This window comes from Thermobia domestica, chromosome 9 (assembly GCF_964235325.1).
Source record: "Thermobia domestica chromosome 9, izTheDome1.hap1.1, whole genome shotgun sequence".
In the NCBI taxonomy this organism is placed as follows: domain Eukaryota; kingdom Metazoa; phylum Arthropoda; class Insecta; order Zygentoma; family Lepismatidae; genus Thermobia; species Thermobia domestica.
Window position 1 is genome coordinate 86598623 of NC_137462.1, and position 22155 is coordinate 86620777.

Consider the following 22155-nt stretch of genomic DNA (forward strand, 5'->3'; position numbering starts at 1 on the left):
GAATTACGCCAGCAGAGCGTGGTGAAAACCAAACGTCTGCTCAGGAAATGATCACAGGACAATTCTCTTTTCCGAAGAGAACCTGTTCACAGTTGAGCAGAACTGGCTACAAGTCAACGTCTCAGATTATCTCCACATCAGACCGTCCTCTAGCAGCTCTAAACACCCGCTCGACTACAAACTGTAGTCAGTGTTTCAATCAATGGTCTGCAAGAAGAGACACACCCTAATCTGGACACCCTGAAGCATGCTCTCGTAAAGATAGCCAGCCATTTCCCCATCGAGGTTGTTCGCAATTCCATTCACGAGTGGCCCACTAGACTTCGGGAATGCATCCATGCTCAAGATGGACATTTTGCAAACTGATTGGTGCTCTTCATGCTCCACACTTTTATGTATCATTTTGCAAATGGATATTAATATATCGTCAATACTATGTCTGTGTTTCATTACCAAACCTCTGACAGTATTCATGAAGTAACTAGGTACATCAGTAACTTCAAATAACATAACATTTAAAACTAATAATAATAATAATAAATAATAATAATAAATAATAATAATAATAATAATAATAATAATAATAATAAAAACAGTTATATATTATTTCCTATGAGGTTTCGCTTATGAAAATAAAACAATAGTACAAAATGACTGATGACTAAAACCTCCTATTTTCATCTACTATTACCTGACCAGGATATTAGTGCGATTTTTGGCGGTGGGCGCTGCTGTTGTGTTTACATAGGTTTCAAGACAAGCTCGGAGGGACAGGGGAGCAGACAGTGTCACTCTGTAGTGTATCCAAGGGTTTTTAAAAGTTGTACTTTAAATGTTATAGTAGTCTAATATGTTTGCGCTTAATAGAGAACGCCGAAGTTATATAATTGTTATTGAATGCAGATGTATTGTGTATAATGGTATAAACATGAAAATTAGCGGTTTAACAACATAGCACAATTGACAATTCAGTGAGTTTCTACCGTGTATTAAGCAGATTGTATAAAAAATTGATTACGTTTTATTTGATTTCATTATAAAACAGGAGCAACCCGTAACACGCAAGAATGATGATGTCAATGACAAGAAGATTAATGTAGGATTTATAGCTTAGAGACTTGCGCAATACCTTGTAACTGTAAGTTTAAGTCAAGTTAAGGTTAAGTCTCACGTTACTTGTGTTTGTTTTAATTGTATGTTTATCGGTTGACAATAAATTATTTTCTCGAGTTTTGGACGGGGAAGAATTCCAATATGTTTCCATTCGAGAACTGTGGAAGTCCTCTCCGTTGGTCAATTGGCGGGAATGCGGCGTAGGATCCCAACTGCGTACGAACAAAAAAATCAGCTCAAAACCTTTTTGGATCTTATGCAGTTTGGATCCTACGCAGTTTTGGTCCTACGCCATTCCCCTGAAATAATTGGTTTTAATCATGCGCTCAAAAAAATATTTTTTTAATTATCTCTTTAATTTGTTTAGCCTGTGCAGCTACCAATTAGGGTTATATTCATGGACTCCGCACGACCGAAACTGCGTAGGGTCAAAACTGTGTAGGATCCAAACTACGTACGATCCAAACTGTGTAGGATCCACACTGCATACGACCAGGGGCGTCGCTAAGGGCAAAAAGGGAGAACCTCTCCTCCCAAAGTCATAGACATCTGATCGAGTTGGCATTTTCTAAGTTACCTAGTTGTTGTGACAATTCTTTTACGACTTGGCAATTGGCACAATTGAAAATTTAAATAATTAGTCTAAGTTTTTGCCTAGGTGGGGCTTGGTCCCAGATTTACCAACTTCTGAACAAGTTGGCAAATTAAAATGCCTAGTTGGCAGTTATTACTTAGAAGACTGTCGTTACGTTCAATTGACTTTCTTCGCTTAGCATTTTTTTAGTTACCCAGTTGCGGTGAATTATCACTTCTTTTACGGGCTTGGCAGTTGGCACAGTTGAAGGTTTATGTAATTATACTAGTTTTAGCTAGGTGGGGCTTCGTCGCCAAATCCAAAATTTGCTCAGCCTACGATTTCGCACCTCATAAATCTACAAACATACCGAACTTCCAAGTTTTTATTCTGATTTCAAGTACGGTACCTAAAACATGAGATTTTATGTTTCCAAAAAGTATATTTAAATTTCATTTAAATTCCATTCATTTGCGACATCGCCATTTGCGGAACCTGAGAAAAACCTGTTTAAGTGCATCAGATGCGACGCTTGATGGATATCTGCAATATATAACTAACAAGGAGAAGGCAGACTTTTGTAAGTGAACTTCGGGGCCATTTTTTGCGAGGAGGTAGTGCATATTTAAAGAGTTAATATTACAAACTGGGAGAGCGCAGTGAGCAAAAATAAGGGAGAAAAACCGTCTTCAAATGTTTTCTACTCGCCACATATACTGTTCGACGCGCAAATTTATCAAGTGACGGCATGGCAGAGTGAGTAAAGTGTGCAACTCATATGCAAAGGGTCCCGGGTTCGATTCCCGTTTGAGTCAATCCTTGTTTTGTTTTTTGCTTTAACTAATAAAAAATACCACTTGTAACTATAAATAAAATATTAATTCATTATATGTTTATAATGAATAAAACAATAGAAATTTTAAAATCACTTCTAAAATCTTTCAATGTTCCATGTTAACTAGCAAGAAAATTTAATTTATTCCGTAAATATACTGATATCACGAGTTGTATTATGATTACGACAGTCAACGGCGCCGATTTCTCTGTAAATTTAGGGGGGGACATTCATAAAAAAATACATACAACAATACATGTATCAATAAAAAATACATATTCATAAAAATACATGGGACCCACATGAGCTTGGGGGGGCGGGCCCCCATGATCGGCGCCCTTTGACGACAGTCGTTGTGTAATAAATGTTCTTGACGCTTTGTGTTTACATCTGTTGACAGTGTACGATTTACAAAGGAGTTGAGGGGGCAAATTCCCTTTGCTAATACTGGATGTTGCTATAACCAAAGCAGATTTCTCCCTCATTCCCCTTGTAATTCTCACACTGTCAACAGATGTAGACACGAAGCTTCAAGAACATTTTTACAGAACGACTGCAGTAACAATAATATTTACGGAAGGGATTAAATTTTGTTCCTAGTTAACATGGAACATCAAAAGAATTTAGAAGTGATTGAAAATTTCTATTGTTTTATTCATTATAAACATATGGTGAATAAATATTTTACTTATAGTTACAAATGCCTACTTTATTGGTTGAAGCAAAAAACAAGAAAAAAAGTTTGATTCGAACGAGAATCGAACCCGGGACCCTTTGCACTTGAGTCGCTGATTCTTCTCACTCTGCCACGCCGTCACTTGATAAGTTTGTGCGTCGTACGATATATGCGTCAAGTAGTAAACTTTAAGACGGTTTTTCTCCGTCATTTTTGCCCATTGCGCTCTCCCAGTTTGTAATATTAACTCTTTAAATGTGCACTACCACCTCGCATAAAATGGCCCTGAAGTTCACTTACCAAAGTGTGCCTTCTCTTCGATTCTTTATGAATCCACCTGCGTTGGATGCTTATAATATGGATGTAAATAGTTACTTATACTCTATGATTATTAAAATATCAAAATTGAACTTACTCTAACATAAAATTTAAATTGGTTTATTGTTCGAGTACGAAAACAACTCACTAGAGTTTTAGTTGTTTTACTGTGTTTGTAATAAAAACAATTTTAATGGGTTGAATACTATTGCGCAGTACCTACAGCGTGCTTTTGAACTCATGTAAATTGCCAACACGTCGTACAGGGTGATTCATGTTCTAGAACTGCGGTCCAGGGTTCTTTGAAGTTAACATGTTCTAACTTGCGTAATAATTTCATACTTATTTTTTTTTTTTCAACACGTTTATCGTTCAATTGCATTTTTGACCATGTTTATTTGTTATGTCTTCTCCAGAGTTAATGATTGTCAACTATCGTCTCTGAATATGCAAAGTGTTTACGAATTATTTACATAAGTTTATTATATGCTGCTTCAAAAAGCAAAGTCCATTTTAATTGTTGTGTAATGGAAAGACGTTTTACAATCTACCAAATATGTAATTTCGGCTAGTAATCCTGAAACATTCTTTTTAATTTAATCTTAAGTATGCAAAACACATTTGGTTTACTTTTTTCTAAGTGTAATATTTTTAGTTCATATTTTTTATTTGTATTTTTGACAGTGCAAGGAACCCATAAGAACCATTTTAATATATATGTTTGTTTCGTTAAGAAAAATGTCTACGCTTTTGAAAATTACAACAAATGTATGGCATAAATAAATAAAGTGATAGTAAAATGATAGAGAGAGAGAGAGAGAGACGCAAATAACATGATGGAGTATATGAAGTAAATGCGACGTATATTGTAATATATGAATGAAAAAGGTGATTAAACTCATTTTTATGTAGAGGAAAGTGGGGAACCGGATAAGTAAGATTTGATGTCTTGCCAAAGTCAAGATTGGTAGCAAAATATAATGAAAATCAGTACAATTACTCTTCACTTATAATTCGTGGAGACTACAAAAATGTGATATATTCTGCCAATTGTTTTATATGTGTTCTTCACAAATAATAATAATAATAATAATAATAATAAATAAAATAAAATAAAAAAACCACCCGGAAGTACCCTAATGGTGGGGTAAAACAAGATGTACATGATAATCATATGGGAAATGAATTTTTTTTTTTTTTTTTAAATAGCCTACTCTTGTATTATACATGATTGATCATAAGGCTTATTAACAGAAGTCACACATAAAGGCATCGTCTTCTTCATCCGCACCGCAGCAGTTTTCGTATGTCCTTCTTTCAACAGAGAAGAGAAACTATATACTCTGCCACGACTCTTTTTTTCTATTTTTTTGACAAATTGTGTACTTTGTAAAAGCAATGCGCGCAAAATACATATTTTTATTGTATTTTTTTTGTTAATTATTCTTATTATCATTAGGGTTTTTCACAATATAAATATTCGTATATATAAATATTCACCACCGGGTTTCACCTACATGTATCGAGTATGAAAAACATGGCATCGCTAAACTAATACAATTTTATGGCACAGTTCATTACTGCTACGTAAGTCCGCATGAAATGTGCAACAAGGAGTAATAATTACCTATTCTGTCACTATAACAATCATTGCAATCCCGTCGACCGTTGAAAGAAAAACTACGGTAAACACAATACAAGACGCTGATGCTAGTAGCACCGGGGCGAAATGTCCGTTCCTTCTTCACTGGTTGAATATGGTTTTGCCGTTCCCCTCTAGAGAGCAGCACTCGTGCAGCAGAAAACACGGTACCCAGTTTCACCCCACTTTTCCATATTATATATATCGGGTAGACCATTTGTCTTGAAATGCACTTGTAACTTGTTAACTAATGAATAGAAAACGATGAAATTTTGCACCATGCAAATTTCGGCAGGGGGACATTTTCTCACGTACTCCTCGATACCACCAAATTAACAATGTTGCCAACCCAACACAAAATTATATTTTTCAAACGGCAGTACGTCAGGTTATTACAAATTTTAAGTCTACATTTAAAACAAAAACAAACAATATCACACTTATTGTTCTGCGTTACAAACTAAGGAAGCTACAGCATCACAAACATTCACAAATATAAAAATTTTATAGGCCTCTACAAGAGTAATAACTCAAGTGAGACGGACGGGACAATATATATCCAACGTACGTTAGTACACTATATACTGTCATGGTATGACGTATTTCGAATAAATACGAACAAAGCTACAAGGATTTGAAAATTTGACTTTAAAAAACTTTATTTCAAAAAGTCCTCAGGTAAGTATCACATCTAATTATACAGATTAGCTGCAAAACACGTAAAGATCATAATGTTGTTTACTGCAATTTGATATTTTAAGCCGTTTTAAGAATTTTTTTATTATTGTTAAAGTTGTCAACTCAGCTGAAAATCTTGTAAATGCGAGAACTTGTTGTTATTACACCTATCAGAAACTGCTGCTGAGACGTCAAAGAAAGATAGAAATTCAATAGTCATTTTCAAAATTTCTTGCAACTACGTTATTTTAATATTTCCAACTTTAACAATAACTATTATATCTCCGAAAGTTTAAAATATCGAATTCCAGTAAACGGCATTATGATCATTACGTCTTTTGTAACTAATCTATGTAATTAGATGTGATACTTATCTGAATACTTTTTCGAAATAAAACCTTTTTAAAAAGTCAAATTTTCAAATCCTTGTAGCTTTGTTTGTATTTATTCGAAATACGTCATATCATGATAGTAATATGCTGCACTAACGTACGCTGGATGCATATTGTCCCGTCCGTCTCACTTGAGTTATTACTATTATAGATGCCTATAACATTTGGATATTTTTGAATGTTTGTGATGCTGTAGCTTCTTTAGTTTGCAACACGGAACAACAAGTGTGGTATTGTTTGTTTGTTTGTTTGTTTTTGTTTTAAATATAAATTTAAAATTTGTAATATCCTGACGTAGTGCCGTTTGAAAAGAAATTACTTTGTGTTGGGTTGGCAACACTGTTAATTTGGTGGTATGGACGAGTACATGGGAAAATGTCCCCCTGCCGATATTTGCATGGTGCAAAATTTCAGCATTCTCTATTCATTAGTTTACAAGTTAGAAGTGCGTTTCAAGAAAAATGGTCCACCCTGTATATATTCCACCCCTTCCATGGGAATAACGTCATATACAATTTTTGTGACATTACTTTATCCTTTTCAATATCTTCATGCGCTGCGCAACTTGAGTTATATGAACCTAATAGTATAAAGGAGTGCTCCATAATATTATGGATTGTAAATATCCAACACGTTGTACAGAGTGATTTATATTTTAGGGATGAAGTCCAGCGTTCTTTAAAGCTCACATGTTCTAATTTGCGTAATAATTTCATACTTATTTTTTTTTTTTTTAACACGTTTATCTTTCAATTGTATTATTGTTCATGTTTATTTGTTATGTTTTGTACGGAGGTAATGCTTGTTAACTAATCTGGTATCAAATCCTTTCGAAGAACATTGTACAGTTGTTGTTACGGATACTGGTTGTGTATAAATAGGGGCGATGAATGTTTTCAAAGTCGGCACTAATCGTAGAAGAGAAGGAAGAAAACAGTATATTGTAATTTTTTGTTTGTAACATATAAGTTATGTATGGTGTTATTCTTAGTGTAGTAAGAGTAAAGAGTAAATTCACACCAATCTTATGTTAGAGACCTGCACGGGCCGGGCTTGGGCGGGCCGACTCTTGTTATTTCTTTGGGCCGGGCCGACACTGTTATTTCTTTGGGCCGGGCCGGGGCCGATCAATTGCAATTCTTTAATAATTATTGACTTTCGTTAAACGATAATTGGAATAAAGCCAAACGTTGGAGAAGTGTGTCCGTGAAAAATGTTACAAACAATGCAATAGCTATTTACAGTTTGTGTTGCTTAGCGGCTCCACTTTCACTATAGAGGATTGCAGGCATTATGCGGTAAATTGAGCTCTGATCTTGACTTTCACTGAACTCAAAATATAAAAAGAAGGGGTGGAAATGTTTTGCCTGTCGCTAAACAATATTGCCATCTTCACTTTATGCTAAAAATCAATTAAGTTAGAATTTTGTTACAGGGAATGGAGTTTTTGTTCTCTCGATGACAGGCAAAGTTCTAGGAGGCAATGGTACCATTCGGGAGGCAAGTGTCAGATTGTGAACCAGAGTTTAGAAAATGTTTCTGAGGGTTAGGTCAAATTTAGTACTAAATTTTGAGAAAGATTCGGGCTCGAGCTAATTTTTTTAAAAAAATTATCGGGCCGGGGTCGGGCCAAAAACTTTTAATATTTATCGGGCCCGGGCCGGGCTTGGGCCAAGAATTTCGAAAAACTTATCGAGCCGGGCCGGGCTCGGGCCGAAAATCTCCAAAATTTTTCGGGCCCGGGCTGGGCCGGGCTTAGGTACGTTCGGGCTGGATTGGGCTCGGGCCGAAAAATTCGGCTCGTGCAGGTCTCTATCTTATGTATTTTATTTGGTGAACTAAGAGGAATTGTTGCATTACCATTTTTTTCATTATCCATTCATTCCATCAGTTCATTTTTTGTGTTATAATCGTTTCCTTTATGTAACATACAAGTGGCAAAGAATTACTATTTTAATGCCATGATACAATATAAGCAGAAGAAAAGTAAGACTTGTAGATATAAGTAAATGACAGATAGTCATAGATACATAATCAAAAACAATATAAATAAGAATATATCTTCCCAATCTTGTGAAGTTCATGCAGGGGCCCAGGGGGGACGGACCCCCAAAGGTTTTCGACCAAGTAATTTGGTACTTTGAATTTGGTAATTTTTTTCCTCGGAATAAACACCAATTGCCTTTCATGTACTATATTTCAAACCAAAATATGTCACTAAACAGTTCCTAGACAAGCCGTGTTCGCCAACGTCATACTTATTCTTTAAAAATGTTTGCATTTTGGGGTGCGGAAATCGAGTTTTCCGAGAAATCTCTTCAATTTACTACTAGTTTATCCTAAGGTTTCCTTTGACAAGCACATTCAAACAAACAAACAAACAAACATACACACACACACACAACATCGAATTAATAGTGTTTGGGGTAGCTGAAACGATTAGTGACACTATCGTTTCAGCGAAGCTCAAGTTCAGCCGAACGGACCTGGAAACAAAGGAGCACAAGGAGGGGGGGGGGGAATCTATTTTAGCTCGGTCTACGACCTCGCACCTCATGAGTCTACAACCATACCGAATTTTAAATTCCTATTCCCATTTCAATCGCGATATTTTGTCTCAAGGAAACGTCCATTTAAATAATATGGAGTTTTTTCTCCTCCCCATTAGACTCCCTAAATACTGAAAATATTCACTTTTCGGAATTTTCCTGCGGGTTAGTCCCAGACTGCTACAATCATGCCAAAGCTGACCATTGGGACCCTACCTGAAGTGCCCAATAATTTTGGGGGCCAAATCATGTCCCATTTAAATATGATGGGAATGTTTTTTCAGTTGCCCATAAAACCTAAATAAAGTTGGATTTTCTTTTATTTTTGTTGATTTACTTGGATGATGCTATCAGAAACGTACAAGGACACCAACTTTTAAGTTTTAATTCCAATTCTAGGTACCTAAAACATAAAATTTTAGGTCGAAAAAATCTCCCATAAGAATAACATGGGAAAAAAATTTCTCCTCCCGATTAGACCTCCTAAAAATTAAAAATATTCACTTTCTCGAAGTGTCCAATAATTTGGTGGCCAAAACATTTCCCTTAAGAATAACATGGGAAATATTTTCCCCGTCCCATTAGATTCCTAAAAACACAAAATATTCACTTTTCGGAATTTTCCTGTGTGTTACTCCCGGAATGCTACAATTTTTCAGTTGCTCATAAAATCTCACTAAATTTGGAATGTTTTATTTTTGGTGATTTACACCTATGATGCTATCGGAAACGTACAAGGATACCGACTTTTAAGTTTTAATTCCAATTTTAGGTACCTAAAGCATAAGATTTTATATCCAAAAAACACCCATAAGAATAACATGGAGAAAATTTTCTCCTTCCCATTAGACCTCCTAAGAACTAAAAATGTTCACTTTTGGCACTTTTTTCGGTCGGTCATTTCCGGAAATGAACAAACATGCCAAATTTGAAGTTTCCACGTTAACCAGAAGTATGCGTTATTTTCTGTCAGTTCATATAGTTTTATATATTATATATTTATACAATTTTATGGCGTTAGCGGCATCAACAGCCTTAAGCTCGTCATGTTTGAGGAATGACGTCTCTCGGCGAGCACAGAATCCGGGGAAGGGAAGAAAGAAATGAAGACGGGAAGGAAGCGGCATGGGACCTATATGTGAGGTACCATCCTGGCATTTGCCTGGCGTGAATGAGGAAAAACCAGGAAAAACCTCATTCGGGATGGCTGGCCTGAAAAAGCTGTACACCTTTTCGACCTAGTAGTCCTACTGGGAATCGAACCCGGCACTGTTAGCGACTACGCCACAGGAACTGCAAATTGGAATTTAAAAAGCAATTAAAATTTGGTATTGTAAGGTCTGGATAGGGTTGTCTATAAAAATTACAATAAATAAATAAATAAATAGATAAATAAATAAATAAATAAATAAATAAATAAATAAAATAACAGTTTAAAACTTTAGTTGTGTTTTATGGGGAACTGAAAATCATTTCATGTTATTTCAATGTAAAGCATCCCAAGGTATTTATGGAACATTTTCTACACCCAAAAATGATTAGGCACTTCCAGTAGGACTACAATGATTAAATTTGGCAAAGTTTGTAGTCTCCTGGAACTATATAGAAAATTTCCAAAAGTGAATATATTCCATTTTTAGCAGCTTTAAAGAAAAAAATGTGTAATTTAAATAACTTTTTTGATGTATAAAATCTCATATTTCACGTACCGTAATTGAAATCGGAATAAAAACTAGGAAGTTTGGTATGCTTTTAGGTTTATGAGGTGCGAGGCCGTAGGATGAGGAAATTTTGTATCTGGCGACAAATTCCCACCTACTTAAAACTAGACTAATTACTTACCATAACATTCAACTGTGCGAGCTGCCAAGTAAGTCAATTGAAAGTAATGGCACTTTCAAGTAAATAATAACAACAACGCATTTTAATTTTCCAACTTGGTCAGAAATTAATAAATTTGGGATGAAGCCCCACCTAACAAAAACCTGCAGTAATTACATGAACCTTCAACTGTGCCACCTGCAAAGTCTACAAAAGAAGTGACAATTCACAGCAAGTAGGTAACTAAGAAAATGTTAAGCTAAGTATGCCAATTGAATGTAACGACAATCTTCTGAACAAGGCATTTGCCAACTTGATCAGAAGTTGGTGACTTTGGGGGGAGGCTCCCCCTTAAGGACGCCCCTGTTGAGACAAGACTTTCGGTTAGCTTTTCCGGCCCTCTTGAATAAGTCATAGTCCCCCAAGAAAAACTTCCTGAATACTCCCCTGTATGATTGTTTAATTATATTTGTCACTATTTTATTTGTCAGTTTCGTTTCTATGCAGTTTGGATCCTACGCAGTTTTGGTCCTACGCCGGTTTTTCCCAATATTACTTCAAAAAAATATTACTTAATATTTTGTGATTATAATTTTTTTGTTTCTGTTTGATCATATGACCATACCTGTTTTGGATCCTACGCCGGTTTCAGTTTCGGTCGTACGCAGTTTGGACCGTACGCAGTGTGGATCCTACGCATGTAACCCCAATTCGCTAGCCCATGTTCCTTTGCCGTACGTGGTTCTATATTCGATTCCCAGTGAGAGTCCAAAAATTAATTTTACAATTCTTCATTTTCACTATTATAGAAATCTAGCCCTTTGGTAAATTTGTAATAGAAGTATTGGTAAAACATCAGCGTATGGGTAGTGCAAGCGTAAGTATCATTGCTTCAGCACATAAATTCCTTTGAATTTCTCTCCAACTCTAGCTTTCAGGAGACAAAGATTTAATTCTACTAACTGTTTTCATACACAATATAATTTTGACACTTGGGAGTCTAGTTTTATCTTTGTATCTGTAATACATGATTATTTGTAGACTGACTTCAGAGGACTGAGCTTAGCCCATAAGCACAAGTTGTCTATAGGTCAAACATATCAGATGTACGGTCTTGTTTGATAAATTCCGGGCCTCCCCCTCCTTTATCTCGAAAGCCCTGTATTGCTATGAAATTCATAGACAAAGGCAATCAGTAATCGTCTTTAACCAATTACACGTGTATTTCTATTTCAAGTCTAAGTATTAAAATGTGCTACGTGTGGTTGCGAGAGGCTGCGGTTTTTTACTTTTTCTTTTCTTTTCTTTTTTTAAATACTGATCTTAGGTACCTAATATTGGCACTTATCTTCTTCATGAATTGATGTAAGAAGCGGCCGCGTGATTTCCGGTCAATTATTTCATCACCGGTATCTTTGAGCAATGAGATAACAGTGGAAGACAAACTTCGTTTTTCTCAAACCTAATACTTTGAAGAACTTTTGCAAGTCATTCTGTTATTCAAATACATATTCACTCTAATCAGTTTCCGAAGTAGCATTAACCTTATAATAACGTAATGGCTGTATGAGTTAACCTGATTTTTTTTTTTAATACGCAAGCCAGTTTTTTTTTTTTTTTTTCTGAATTTCACTGGTTGCAAGGAACCTTCAATTGTCAGGTACCCCACATTAAACTTTAATCGCTTCCCTATCGCCTCCAATGAAACATTGAGTACATTTCTTTTAAATAAAGTTTTCAAAATGTGGCAGAAATACTGGAATTTCATTATTACCAAACCATGCTAAATAATAACAGACATTAGAGAAAATTATCTACCATCTTAATCAGGTGCGGATCAAAGACTTCTTCGGAAAGGGGGTAAGGTGTGTGGAGGTGGAAGATTATCAGTTTCTCTCTCACCGGAATTTGCAGCATATTCGAATATGATCTCAATGCAAAAGAATTTTGTCACTCAAGACTGTGACAATCGATCGGAGTTCCCATGATTTGATTTGGTCGCAATTTCGAAGACATCTTATCTCAAAACTACACAACAAAACTTACTTTAAACAATGAAAGCGCAGTTGCCAAATGTATAACTTTGATTCACAAAGATGAATTTCAAGGTTTTCTTAATAGGAGGAGAAATTCCTTACACTCGAATGCTACGAAGTTCTTAGTGTTTCTCTGTACAACACTGAGGTTAGTTTATTCGCAAGTTATTGCCAAATTAATATGGAGAGTGTATGTATTTTTTTTTTCTTTCTTTCTTCTTCGCTAAAAATGTTTTGGAAATAACTTCCGTAACTTTTGAGACTTTGTTTGTCTCAACTTGAACATGCGCGTAAAGTGGTTTATTATATATATATATATATATATATATATATATATATATATATATATATATATATATATATATATATATATATATATATATATAAAGTAATTCGGTTAGAAACACTGCTGCTTGCAGTATAGTTACAAAACCGGCCGCCCGCACTCGTTCGCTGGTCAGGTAATATATTTTTCTTTTATTTAAAAATAAACGTGAAACTATGAGCACAGACAGAATAAAATTACTTACCAATTGACCTTTGACCGCCGACGCTTACCGGTTGGGAATTTGGGGAAGCTACTAATGCAGGTGATGCAGCCATTTGATTGCTATAAAAAAAAAGAATATAGATGGCACTCAAATCGTAATTAATATTAAATTGTATTTGTCATTACTAAATAAGTATAATATTTCTACGTTAAATTTGTTCGGAACTAATACGAGGTGTGATTAAAAAGTATACAAAAATCTGTGAATAATTTTATTACGAACAAAGTAATAAGCTTTTATCAAATATGAATTGATCTCCTTCGAAGTACTCCCCTTAGCTTGCGATGCATTTATTTCAACGTTGTGTCTTCTATTTGAAGCATTTCTAGAAGTCTTCTTTCTTCAAGATCTTCAACTGTGCCGTCGTCACCCTCTCAATATCGGGAAATGTCAAAACGTCTTCCTCTTAGCACGGTTTTGATTTCTGAAAGATCTAGAAGTCGTATGGTGCTCTGGAGAGTACGGTGGATGCGGACAGAGGCATATTTTTTCACCCAAAATTCACGAACTACTCCTGTTGGGCAGTCAAAAGCGGGAAACGAACTTCGCATTCACTTTTCTCATTTGCAAATTGGCGGTTAAAATGCCTCGCACGGACCTGTACAAGATGTTTAGTTCTTCGGAAAGCTCTTGGATAATCATTTGCCTGCATGAACACATCATTTGTGCCACTTTTTGCACGTTTCCACATTTTCGACGTCCCGATCGTTTCTCATCTTTAACGGATTCATTGCCGCTCTTGAATCGTTCATACCATTTGTAATCAGACTTCAGTATCACCGCTTTATCGCCATACATTGATTTTAACATTTCGAGAGCTTCTTCGGCTCTTTTTTGCAGCTTAAAATAAAACTTATGTTTACGCGTTGCTCGAAATTCATGATACGCGACACACACAATCTTAATACATCCTCACTGTTATGACTGGAATCCACCTTACATGTCACAATTCTTTCAAACTCTATACTGATTGTCCAAGTAAGTTTGTGGTGGTCAACATCGCGTCCATGAATTTTCTCGGGGTACTCTAGTTTCCTCCTATGTTTTCATTTATCAATTCTTTCATCATCGTTTACTTGTCTTAATCATAGTCTCTCTCAGCCTAAACGGCATAACTGTGGGACGTTAAACTGAAATGTTTCCTTTAGACACTGACTGTCCCAAAGGTTCAGGCTATCGAGCTTACTAATCGAAACGGATAAATGTTGATAGGTGGCGCTGTACAACTACATTCACCGTATTTTCTGATCATATCTCGTACATTAGTGCTACATAGAATTTCAAACGAGAAATACCGTATATAAACTAAAATCCTTGAGCAAGTCAAATATATACGAAATTCTGGAAAATGCTGTGTCATCGAATAAAACTGGGGTGATAACTAATGTTTTCGTCCTGACATGTCTCTTTAACGATATTGGTCAACGTTTGTCTCTGCAAGTACGGACTTTTTTTTTAAGTGTTAATTCTGAAGAGACGGAACATGTAATTGAAAGCTTTGAGTTTTATGTCCCACGGTTATGCCTTCTAGGCTAAAGACGGTGATGATGAGACATGAATGAAATGATGGAATGAAGGATGTGGGAAGAAACGGGAGAACCCCGAGGAAACCCACGCACACAGCATTTGTTCACCACAAAGTACACTTAGCGCGAGCTGGGAACATGCAATCAGGATTAAGGAATACTATATGCTGTAAATTCTCTATCAATTCTAAAACCTACTGAAAGAAAGCGAATTCAAAATAGACAGTTGAATGAATAAGTATTATTTTAAAGTTATTTTCCTCTAAAATGAACACATCTCCAAAAGTCGGCATTTATGTTTCTCCATCATAACTGTTTGTGCTCTTTAAGCTACACACAAGGGGAAGATGCTGAAACAGAAAGGCTAGCAAAGAGGGTAATGGTTCTTTTGTTTCTGGTACAGAGCTTCCAATCTTGCTGTATCTCCACTAGCTTAAAACATAGAATTCTGTGGAGTTACAGTATATCACCCATGAGAAAGGCATAAAGTATGAATCTTTAATCTTATTTCATAACTAACTGAAGTTTCATACGCACCTTGCTGATGGAAGACCCCCTGCCGGAGAAGGTGCAGACCCTTGAGTTGAGCTTGGAGTTGGACTCTGACGAAGCTGGAACTGTGTTGAACCTGCATTTCCTTGACGAGGAGCTCCAAACTGGCCTGGTTGTCCAGGACCCATTACCAATGAATCATTCTAAAACAAAATTGTCACGAAAATATATATTTGCCCTGAAGAGTATAGGCAAATTTAAAAGGTGAAACAGTATCACTATTTGAAGAACATATAAATAACAAATGGCTACACATTTATAACGCTTTACATTGAAGAAACTTATTTTACTTCAAATGCTTTAATGTTACAATACGATATTTTAATTATCCACGAATCAATAGAAAGCAAATATCAACCACCATTCTTTCATTCAGCTCCCTCTCTATACATTATATTATATACCTTGTATATATGATTAAACACCTTGTTTGCTTTCAAAACAAGTTTCATGGTAACCAATATTCCATGAAATTGATAGCTTTGATTTTCTAGTTATAAGTTTACACAATTAACTCTACTTACTTACACTATAAATTGAGTGGAATGTAATTATATGAATTAACGAACGTTACACTAAATAAATAAACAGCGAAGGATTGGTGCCTTCCTGTGCTCATTAAATGATTTAATTTGAATACACTGATAGAATTTACATTAATGTGAAAGTAAAATGTTACATGGGCTATCGGAATTTCCTTTCAATATCATCTCTAATTCTCTAGAAACATTTGAAGTATACCAAAGTAACTTCACTTCGTTAACTTAACTCCAGTTTTGTTTTGTTAACAGGAAACATAATTCCGCAGACGTAACTTTTCTTATTCCTCAGATCAAATCTAGTTTTAAACATAAAATCTAGGCATTACAAGCGCAATACGACTATAATTACTGACAATTCACTAGTGACATCATTAACTGGAACCATGTAATGTTTTTTTGGTGTGTTTGGGGGAGATGGTAAAGGAAAGGGAAAAGGGGATGAGGGTTCATACGTAAATAATATTCATTGATACAAAACTGATAATGTATTATGAAAGCACCTTGCGTAACTGCAAAACAGCTGGACAGTTAGGCTGCCAAATAGTTATTAGCAAGTTATTAATATATAATTCTATAAAACAAAGAGTTCATTTTATTGGAATATAAAGTTACGCATTTCCTTTATAATTCTTTACATAAGCTAGTTATATGATATTGTGTTTATAATTATGAACATACCAAAAATAGAAAAATGGTCTACTTTGGTAGAGATAAAAACAATACGCAACTACTAGTATCAAGAAAATAGGAAGCAATCTGTCTATAATCTTAAGAAACAGGTGACTTATGACTCGATTTTGTAAAAATCAGTGGCTGTTATAGTTACGTATCATCACGAAATATTTAGTATATCCAATATACATATAGCAATTAGCAAAACAACTAAGAACGTAAAGCCGTTATGCACATTACCAGAAAGATTATTCATAGATTTTGAAACTATATTACTCACCTTTTCAAACGTGATTAGAGTACATTTTAAAAATATTCATGTATGATTAGAAAACACACACACATATTATCTATCTATCTATCTATCTATCTATATATATATATATATATATATATATATATATATATATATATAATATACTAGTGGAAACACATTTAAGAACACCAAGTAGGAATTCAGGACTCTTGATGAAAACTGGCACACATGACAGTGACAGAAATTTCAGCAAGAAACACGTGGGACACCCCGTACAGTGGGTGGGTGTAATATTATACAGTGTGTTCAAAAACACACAGTACACACTTTAATATCACATGTAACAATTTCACGCGATAACCCAAGGACCTGTTCGTACAGGTATTCGTTGCTTACCACCAAGGGCTACGGAATTCCACCTTATTGACCCTTCTGAGTTTCTACACTTATTCACTGCTGTGAAGATTTTATAGGGTAGCCAGTTTTATATCTCACTTCGTTTCTAGAAATGACAATTCAAAGAAACGAGAGAGAGACACTTGTCAAAATAAATATTTATGATTACTTACGTAAATAGTTTCTATTACCTATTATTATTCTTATTAATATTATACTAATTTACTAAACATAAAGAGTACTGCTAACCAACACTAGAATTTGATCCCTTTATATGAAGTAATCTTTAATGGGTTACGGTTTTCGTCAGTTTTTATTTGAATTTCCAATCTCGAAAAGCTAATATCCTTAAGTAGTCATGCATTATGAACTGATTCCTTTCGAAATTATATTTGTCTTAATTTAGTTCACTTTCTTGAGCAGAGTTCATTGAAATTATTATTATTATTTTCAGTCCCTACGGAATAATAGCTGCGAGATGTGCAGTAAATTAACCTTCAAGTTGTTAGCTTTGTTTACTTGACACTTCTATCTATTTCTACTTCAAATAGTTCTCCAAAGCCATTTTGGTAAAATACTTTAATGTGCTTATGAAATTTTGATTCCAAAGCTTGCTGACATCTCAAAATTCTAAAGTACGCTGTAATTCATTTGTAGGATTTCTCGTAATTAGGCTTGTAATAAATGTCGAAGACATACACGATATTATTAATATTTTTGCAGCACATGAGTATCGAAATATTACAAGAATATGTTCGTGTGAAGTAGTTTTTATTTATTACTTGGACAACATCTCTTTAGATCCTTTCTAGGGCCTTGCAGTTAACTAAAATGAAATGAAATGATAAATGAATTACATCTCAAACACAACACAGTGACCTATAATTTTTGAACTTTCTTTCTTAGTTTTGAAATTGCGCAAGATAAAATGCCAACTGCTGGGTAACCAAGTGTTAGGAGTCACTGAAGCCTGATTTACTGCATCTTCAAAAAAGTGCGGAAGGGATGATCAGAAGCAACATTATATTTGGATATCCCCACAAACATGGATTTCATTGTACTTCTGCTAACTCAGCAAAAGTGTGCTTGTTTGGAAACTCATAAAACAATTATAACAGTTTAGAATGGGTAACAAGTGCACTCCCGTTCCCCACTTCCTCAGTAAAACTTGTAATATTATTATTATTATGAAAAGAAAGGAGAAAAATTACAGAAAAGCGCATAGATGCTGAATGTCTGACTGGAATATGGTACCCCACGCTCGCTGTTGATCTTAGCTGTAGCTGATAGATGGATGCTGTCGGCTCTGACTGGCGATCTATCATTTTCCATTAGTACTCAAAAGGGCTTAGGTTCTGATACTCAGCATGCTAAGGTTGCCTCAGCGTACGGGGATGTGCGTTATTCTACTGCAAGATGGGATCCTGTAAACTTACGAAAATGTTGGACTAAAAAAGACACGAATATAGATGTACTAATCTGATTTTCACGAAGCTTTGCACCCCTTGTAAACAACGCAGACTGCAGTGCAGAAATGTTGCCAACTAATTAAACAAAAAATGTTATATGCAATTTTGTGCTAAGAAATGAATAAACAAACTGAAGGGGGAAAACAATGAAATTAAAAACAAAATGGTATGGGCTTGTGATAGGAGAATCAGGGACCATTTTCTCTCGTTTGCAGTGGCGTACGCACTGCTCTCCTGAATCTTTGAACTACTATGTAAACGCAGACACGCACCAGGAGGAAGAAGGGCAGAACGCTGAATTTCTTCTACCAGTGTAAATTACTATTACATGATTACATGGTGATGATTACATGATGTTCCTACTAGCAGATCTATGGTTGGATGAATGGATTAAAGTTTATCGTCTCCTTCAACAATAAGGTTCTATGAGATTTGGACCTACAGCCGAACGAGTGATTCGAACTACATTAATTTCCTCCGGAAATCGAACGCGGGTCTCTCGCCCGACGACGAGTACGCGGATCACATAGCAACAAAGGAGTTAATTATCAGATTTAGAAACATGTGCAGTTGTACTCACGACTTCTATTCAAAATTGAGGTCTTGGGGGGCCGCGGTGGCTCAGTAGTAGAGCGCTCACCTCTGGCACATGGGGTTCCTGATTCGATCCCAGCTCGCACCAAGTGAACCTTGTGGTGGACAAACACCGTGTGCGTGGGTTTCCTCTAGTCCTTCAGTTTCTTCCCACTATCTTCATTCATGTTTTCATCATCACAGTCTCCTTTAGCCTATCCTGCATAACGTGGGACGTAAAACTCAAAAGATTTCATTTCATTTCATTTCAAAATTGAGCTTCTTGTACGTTTCCATTACAGGCGAGCGAATGTTTGGAACAAGCAATTGTTCATTCTGCAAGAAATTGAAAACTACTGAGTGTACTTATTTATTGAATAGAGAATTTATTATTTTATTTCCTTTGTTATATGCAACAAAATACCTATAAAATATATTTTGAATCCTCGTGACTTATCCTTTCATTTGATATCTAACAGAAAAGTTATGCCATAAACTAATATCAGTCATGAGAGTATGAAGACTCTATCGACATCCAAGAAACTTTTTAGTTTCTACATAGGAATAAAGACATATTATTTAAGATGCACATAGTACCTCCTCTTACTTTCACTGCAGCCAGAAAAAAAATAAGACTCAAAAGTTATGAATATTCCTATCCAATATTATAAAAATTCTTAAATGTTGAAGATTCCTTTATACATTATTTCATTTCTGGCACCGAATATTATGTTTTTGCATCTTATAAATGGTCATTTATTCTGATCGCATTTTAAAAAGGCGATATACAAATTATAACTGAAAAAAATAGCCTCATATTACTTCGTAATGAATCACTAACACAGGTTTTATCCTCTTTAATTTCTCTCTATCCCCCACTCTCTCTCTCTTTCTTTTTTTAATTGACTATTTCATCTCCAATGAAAGGTCAAACAAAGATCTGAAATACTATAAGGAACTTATTATCTTCAATAAGAACAGCGAGTACACATGATTTCTCTTTTTCATTTTCTTAGCCCATTTTCATGAAATGACACAACTGTTTGACAACCATCTCTTTGTGAAAAACTGAAAAATAACTATGAGTTAGCAACATTGAAAATTAGACTAATAACAGTTTATTCTTCCATGAGCAAATAGTACCCAACAAATGCAATGTATTATGGTAATTAATGTATTGTTAAGGCATAGTAAGAACATTTAGGATCCGACTCAAAGTATGTATCTATATGGGATCGAAATCTTGAACCAAAATAGAATTTGTAAGGGAAAACTGTTACAACAAATGACAAAACACAAGAAGTGCGCGCCACAATTAAAAGATGTCGCCCAAGGAAGCCGGCAGGTTACATGCTGCTCCGAGTTATTCTATTAAACATAAACAAGACAAACCCGTAAGTGCAGAAGAAAAGCAAATACTTTACCAAACGATATCAACGTTGTTCAATTCACTTGAAGAAAAGTAAGACATATAATAGCTAATTTTCATGTTCTCATAGAATATTTATTTACTTTGTAGTACTGAAGTTAGTATTTGTACATTCGCATGCTATGATATGTAAGAAAGCACATCAATAAATTGAACTTAAGGGGGAAAAGTACCATCTGTTTTTCATGGATATGGGTAACGATTTAGATAATAGATAAAAAAGAAACAATGCTTGCTGTAACATACCAGCACCATCTCTTTATCGTTCAGTTGATAATTTGACATAACTCATTGTAATTTCATCTATAATTACAGTTTGGAGGAAAATAACAATGTTCAGTTGCTCTTAAAGATATATAGTATTGCCCGGTTATATAGTATTGGGTATTTTCCCCTATATCACGGCAATGGTGTGGGAGTGAGACGAGTAATGCACATCGCAGTAGCAGAAATACATGCACGTGCTACAACAGAAATATTGCGGGAAACAGACGAAATAATTTACTCTTCACCAATCAGGAAATAGTCGTGCGCGCAGTGATACAACATCAAGTTACGCGGTTTGTTTTTGAAAGGTGCAAAGGACTGTGAAAAACGCTTTAGTCATATTCTCTTGAATGAAGATCAGAAGCGGTCCAGATGTGTGGTTTATTGTCTCCTCATTCCAGAATGCTAGGTATGGGTCCTGTATAGTGAGTACGAATATCATTGATGGATGCCAACTTCTTCCATTCGCCTCGTCTTACAGTCTGTCCTGACACTACAGAAGTTTCTCCCAATGTCAAGTAGGTGTCAAGACTAATCCTACCAGAGTAACGCGGGGACGTATAAATATATGCCTCAAACAATTGCTTGTTTAATGTTCATGTGCTTACATGTAGCGCCATGGTGGCTCTGACTCCACTGGCAGTCACCGTCCCGTCATTTAGGACGACCTGAATATACATTCTGTCCAAATCCTCCGTGGTATGTCGTGGGAATCCTCTGCATCCTTATTAGATGTATCCAGTGAACCACTGATGCGTCATAACCAATGCATAAGACAATTCTGAGGAATGATCACAAGGACATTTGTAGTTTGACTATACAGCTAGCCACCTTCAAAATCACTTAATTGCATAACAGGCGGTCGCTGACGTCATACTGGCATTGCAAAGAGACTTTGATCCACACAGAATGGATTGACATACATAACTACATTCGTCTTGTCCTATACACTCCAAATTATTAGTTGCATGCCTTCTACACATACTCCTTACAGTGAACCTAGTGCTGGAAGCCGGAAACAAAATTTAGAATGTCGTCTATAGACATACTCTGAGATGTGAATCTCGCTCGATTCGGACGATATATACGAGGTGTTCTTAAATGTGCTTTTATCAGTATATAAAATTATTTATTATAAACATTAAAAACATGGCAAATTTATCACTGGAACGGTTGTCATTAAAAATTTTAAACTAGAAACCTATTTTCTAATAAAACTGCTCTTATTAATAATTAAATTGACACTTCAAGTGCTATTTAGACAGGTAAACCTGGAAGACATATTTAT

General features: G+C 35.4%; 1 protein-coding gene across 3 annotated transcripts in view; it reads right to left on the reverse strand.

The window, feature by feature from the left end:
* The window catches only part of MED15 (mediator complex subunit 15), a 215706-nt gene that overhangs the window by 15584 nt on the left and 177967 nt on the right, over positions 1-22155 (reverse strand). For all 3 annotated transcript variants that reach the window (XM_081771469.1, XM_081771470.1, XM_081771471.1), the window contains 2 exons: positions 15249-15406; positions 13165-13244 (listed from right to left, as the gene is read on the reverse strand). In XM_081771469.1, the coding sequence (XP_081627595.1) occupies positions 13165-13244; positions 15249-15406 (238 nt within the window). The remainder of the gene's footprint in view (positions 1-13164; positions 13245-15248; positions 15407-22155) is intronic.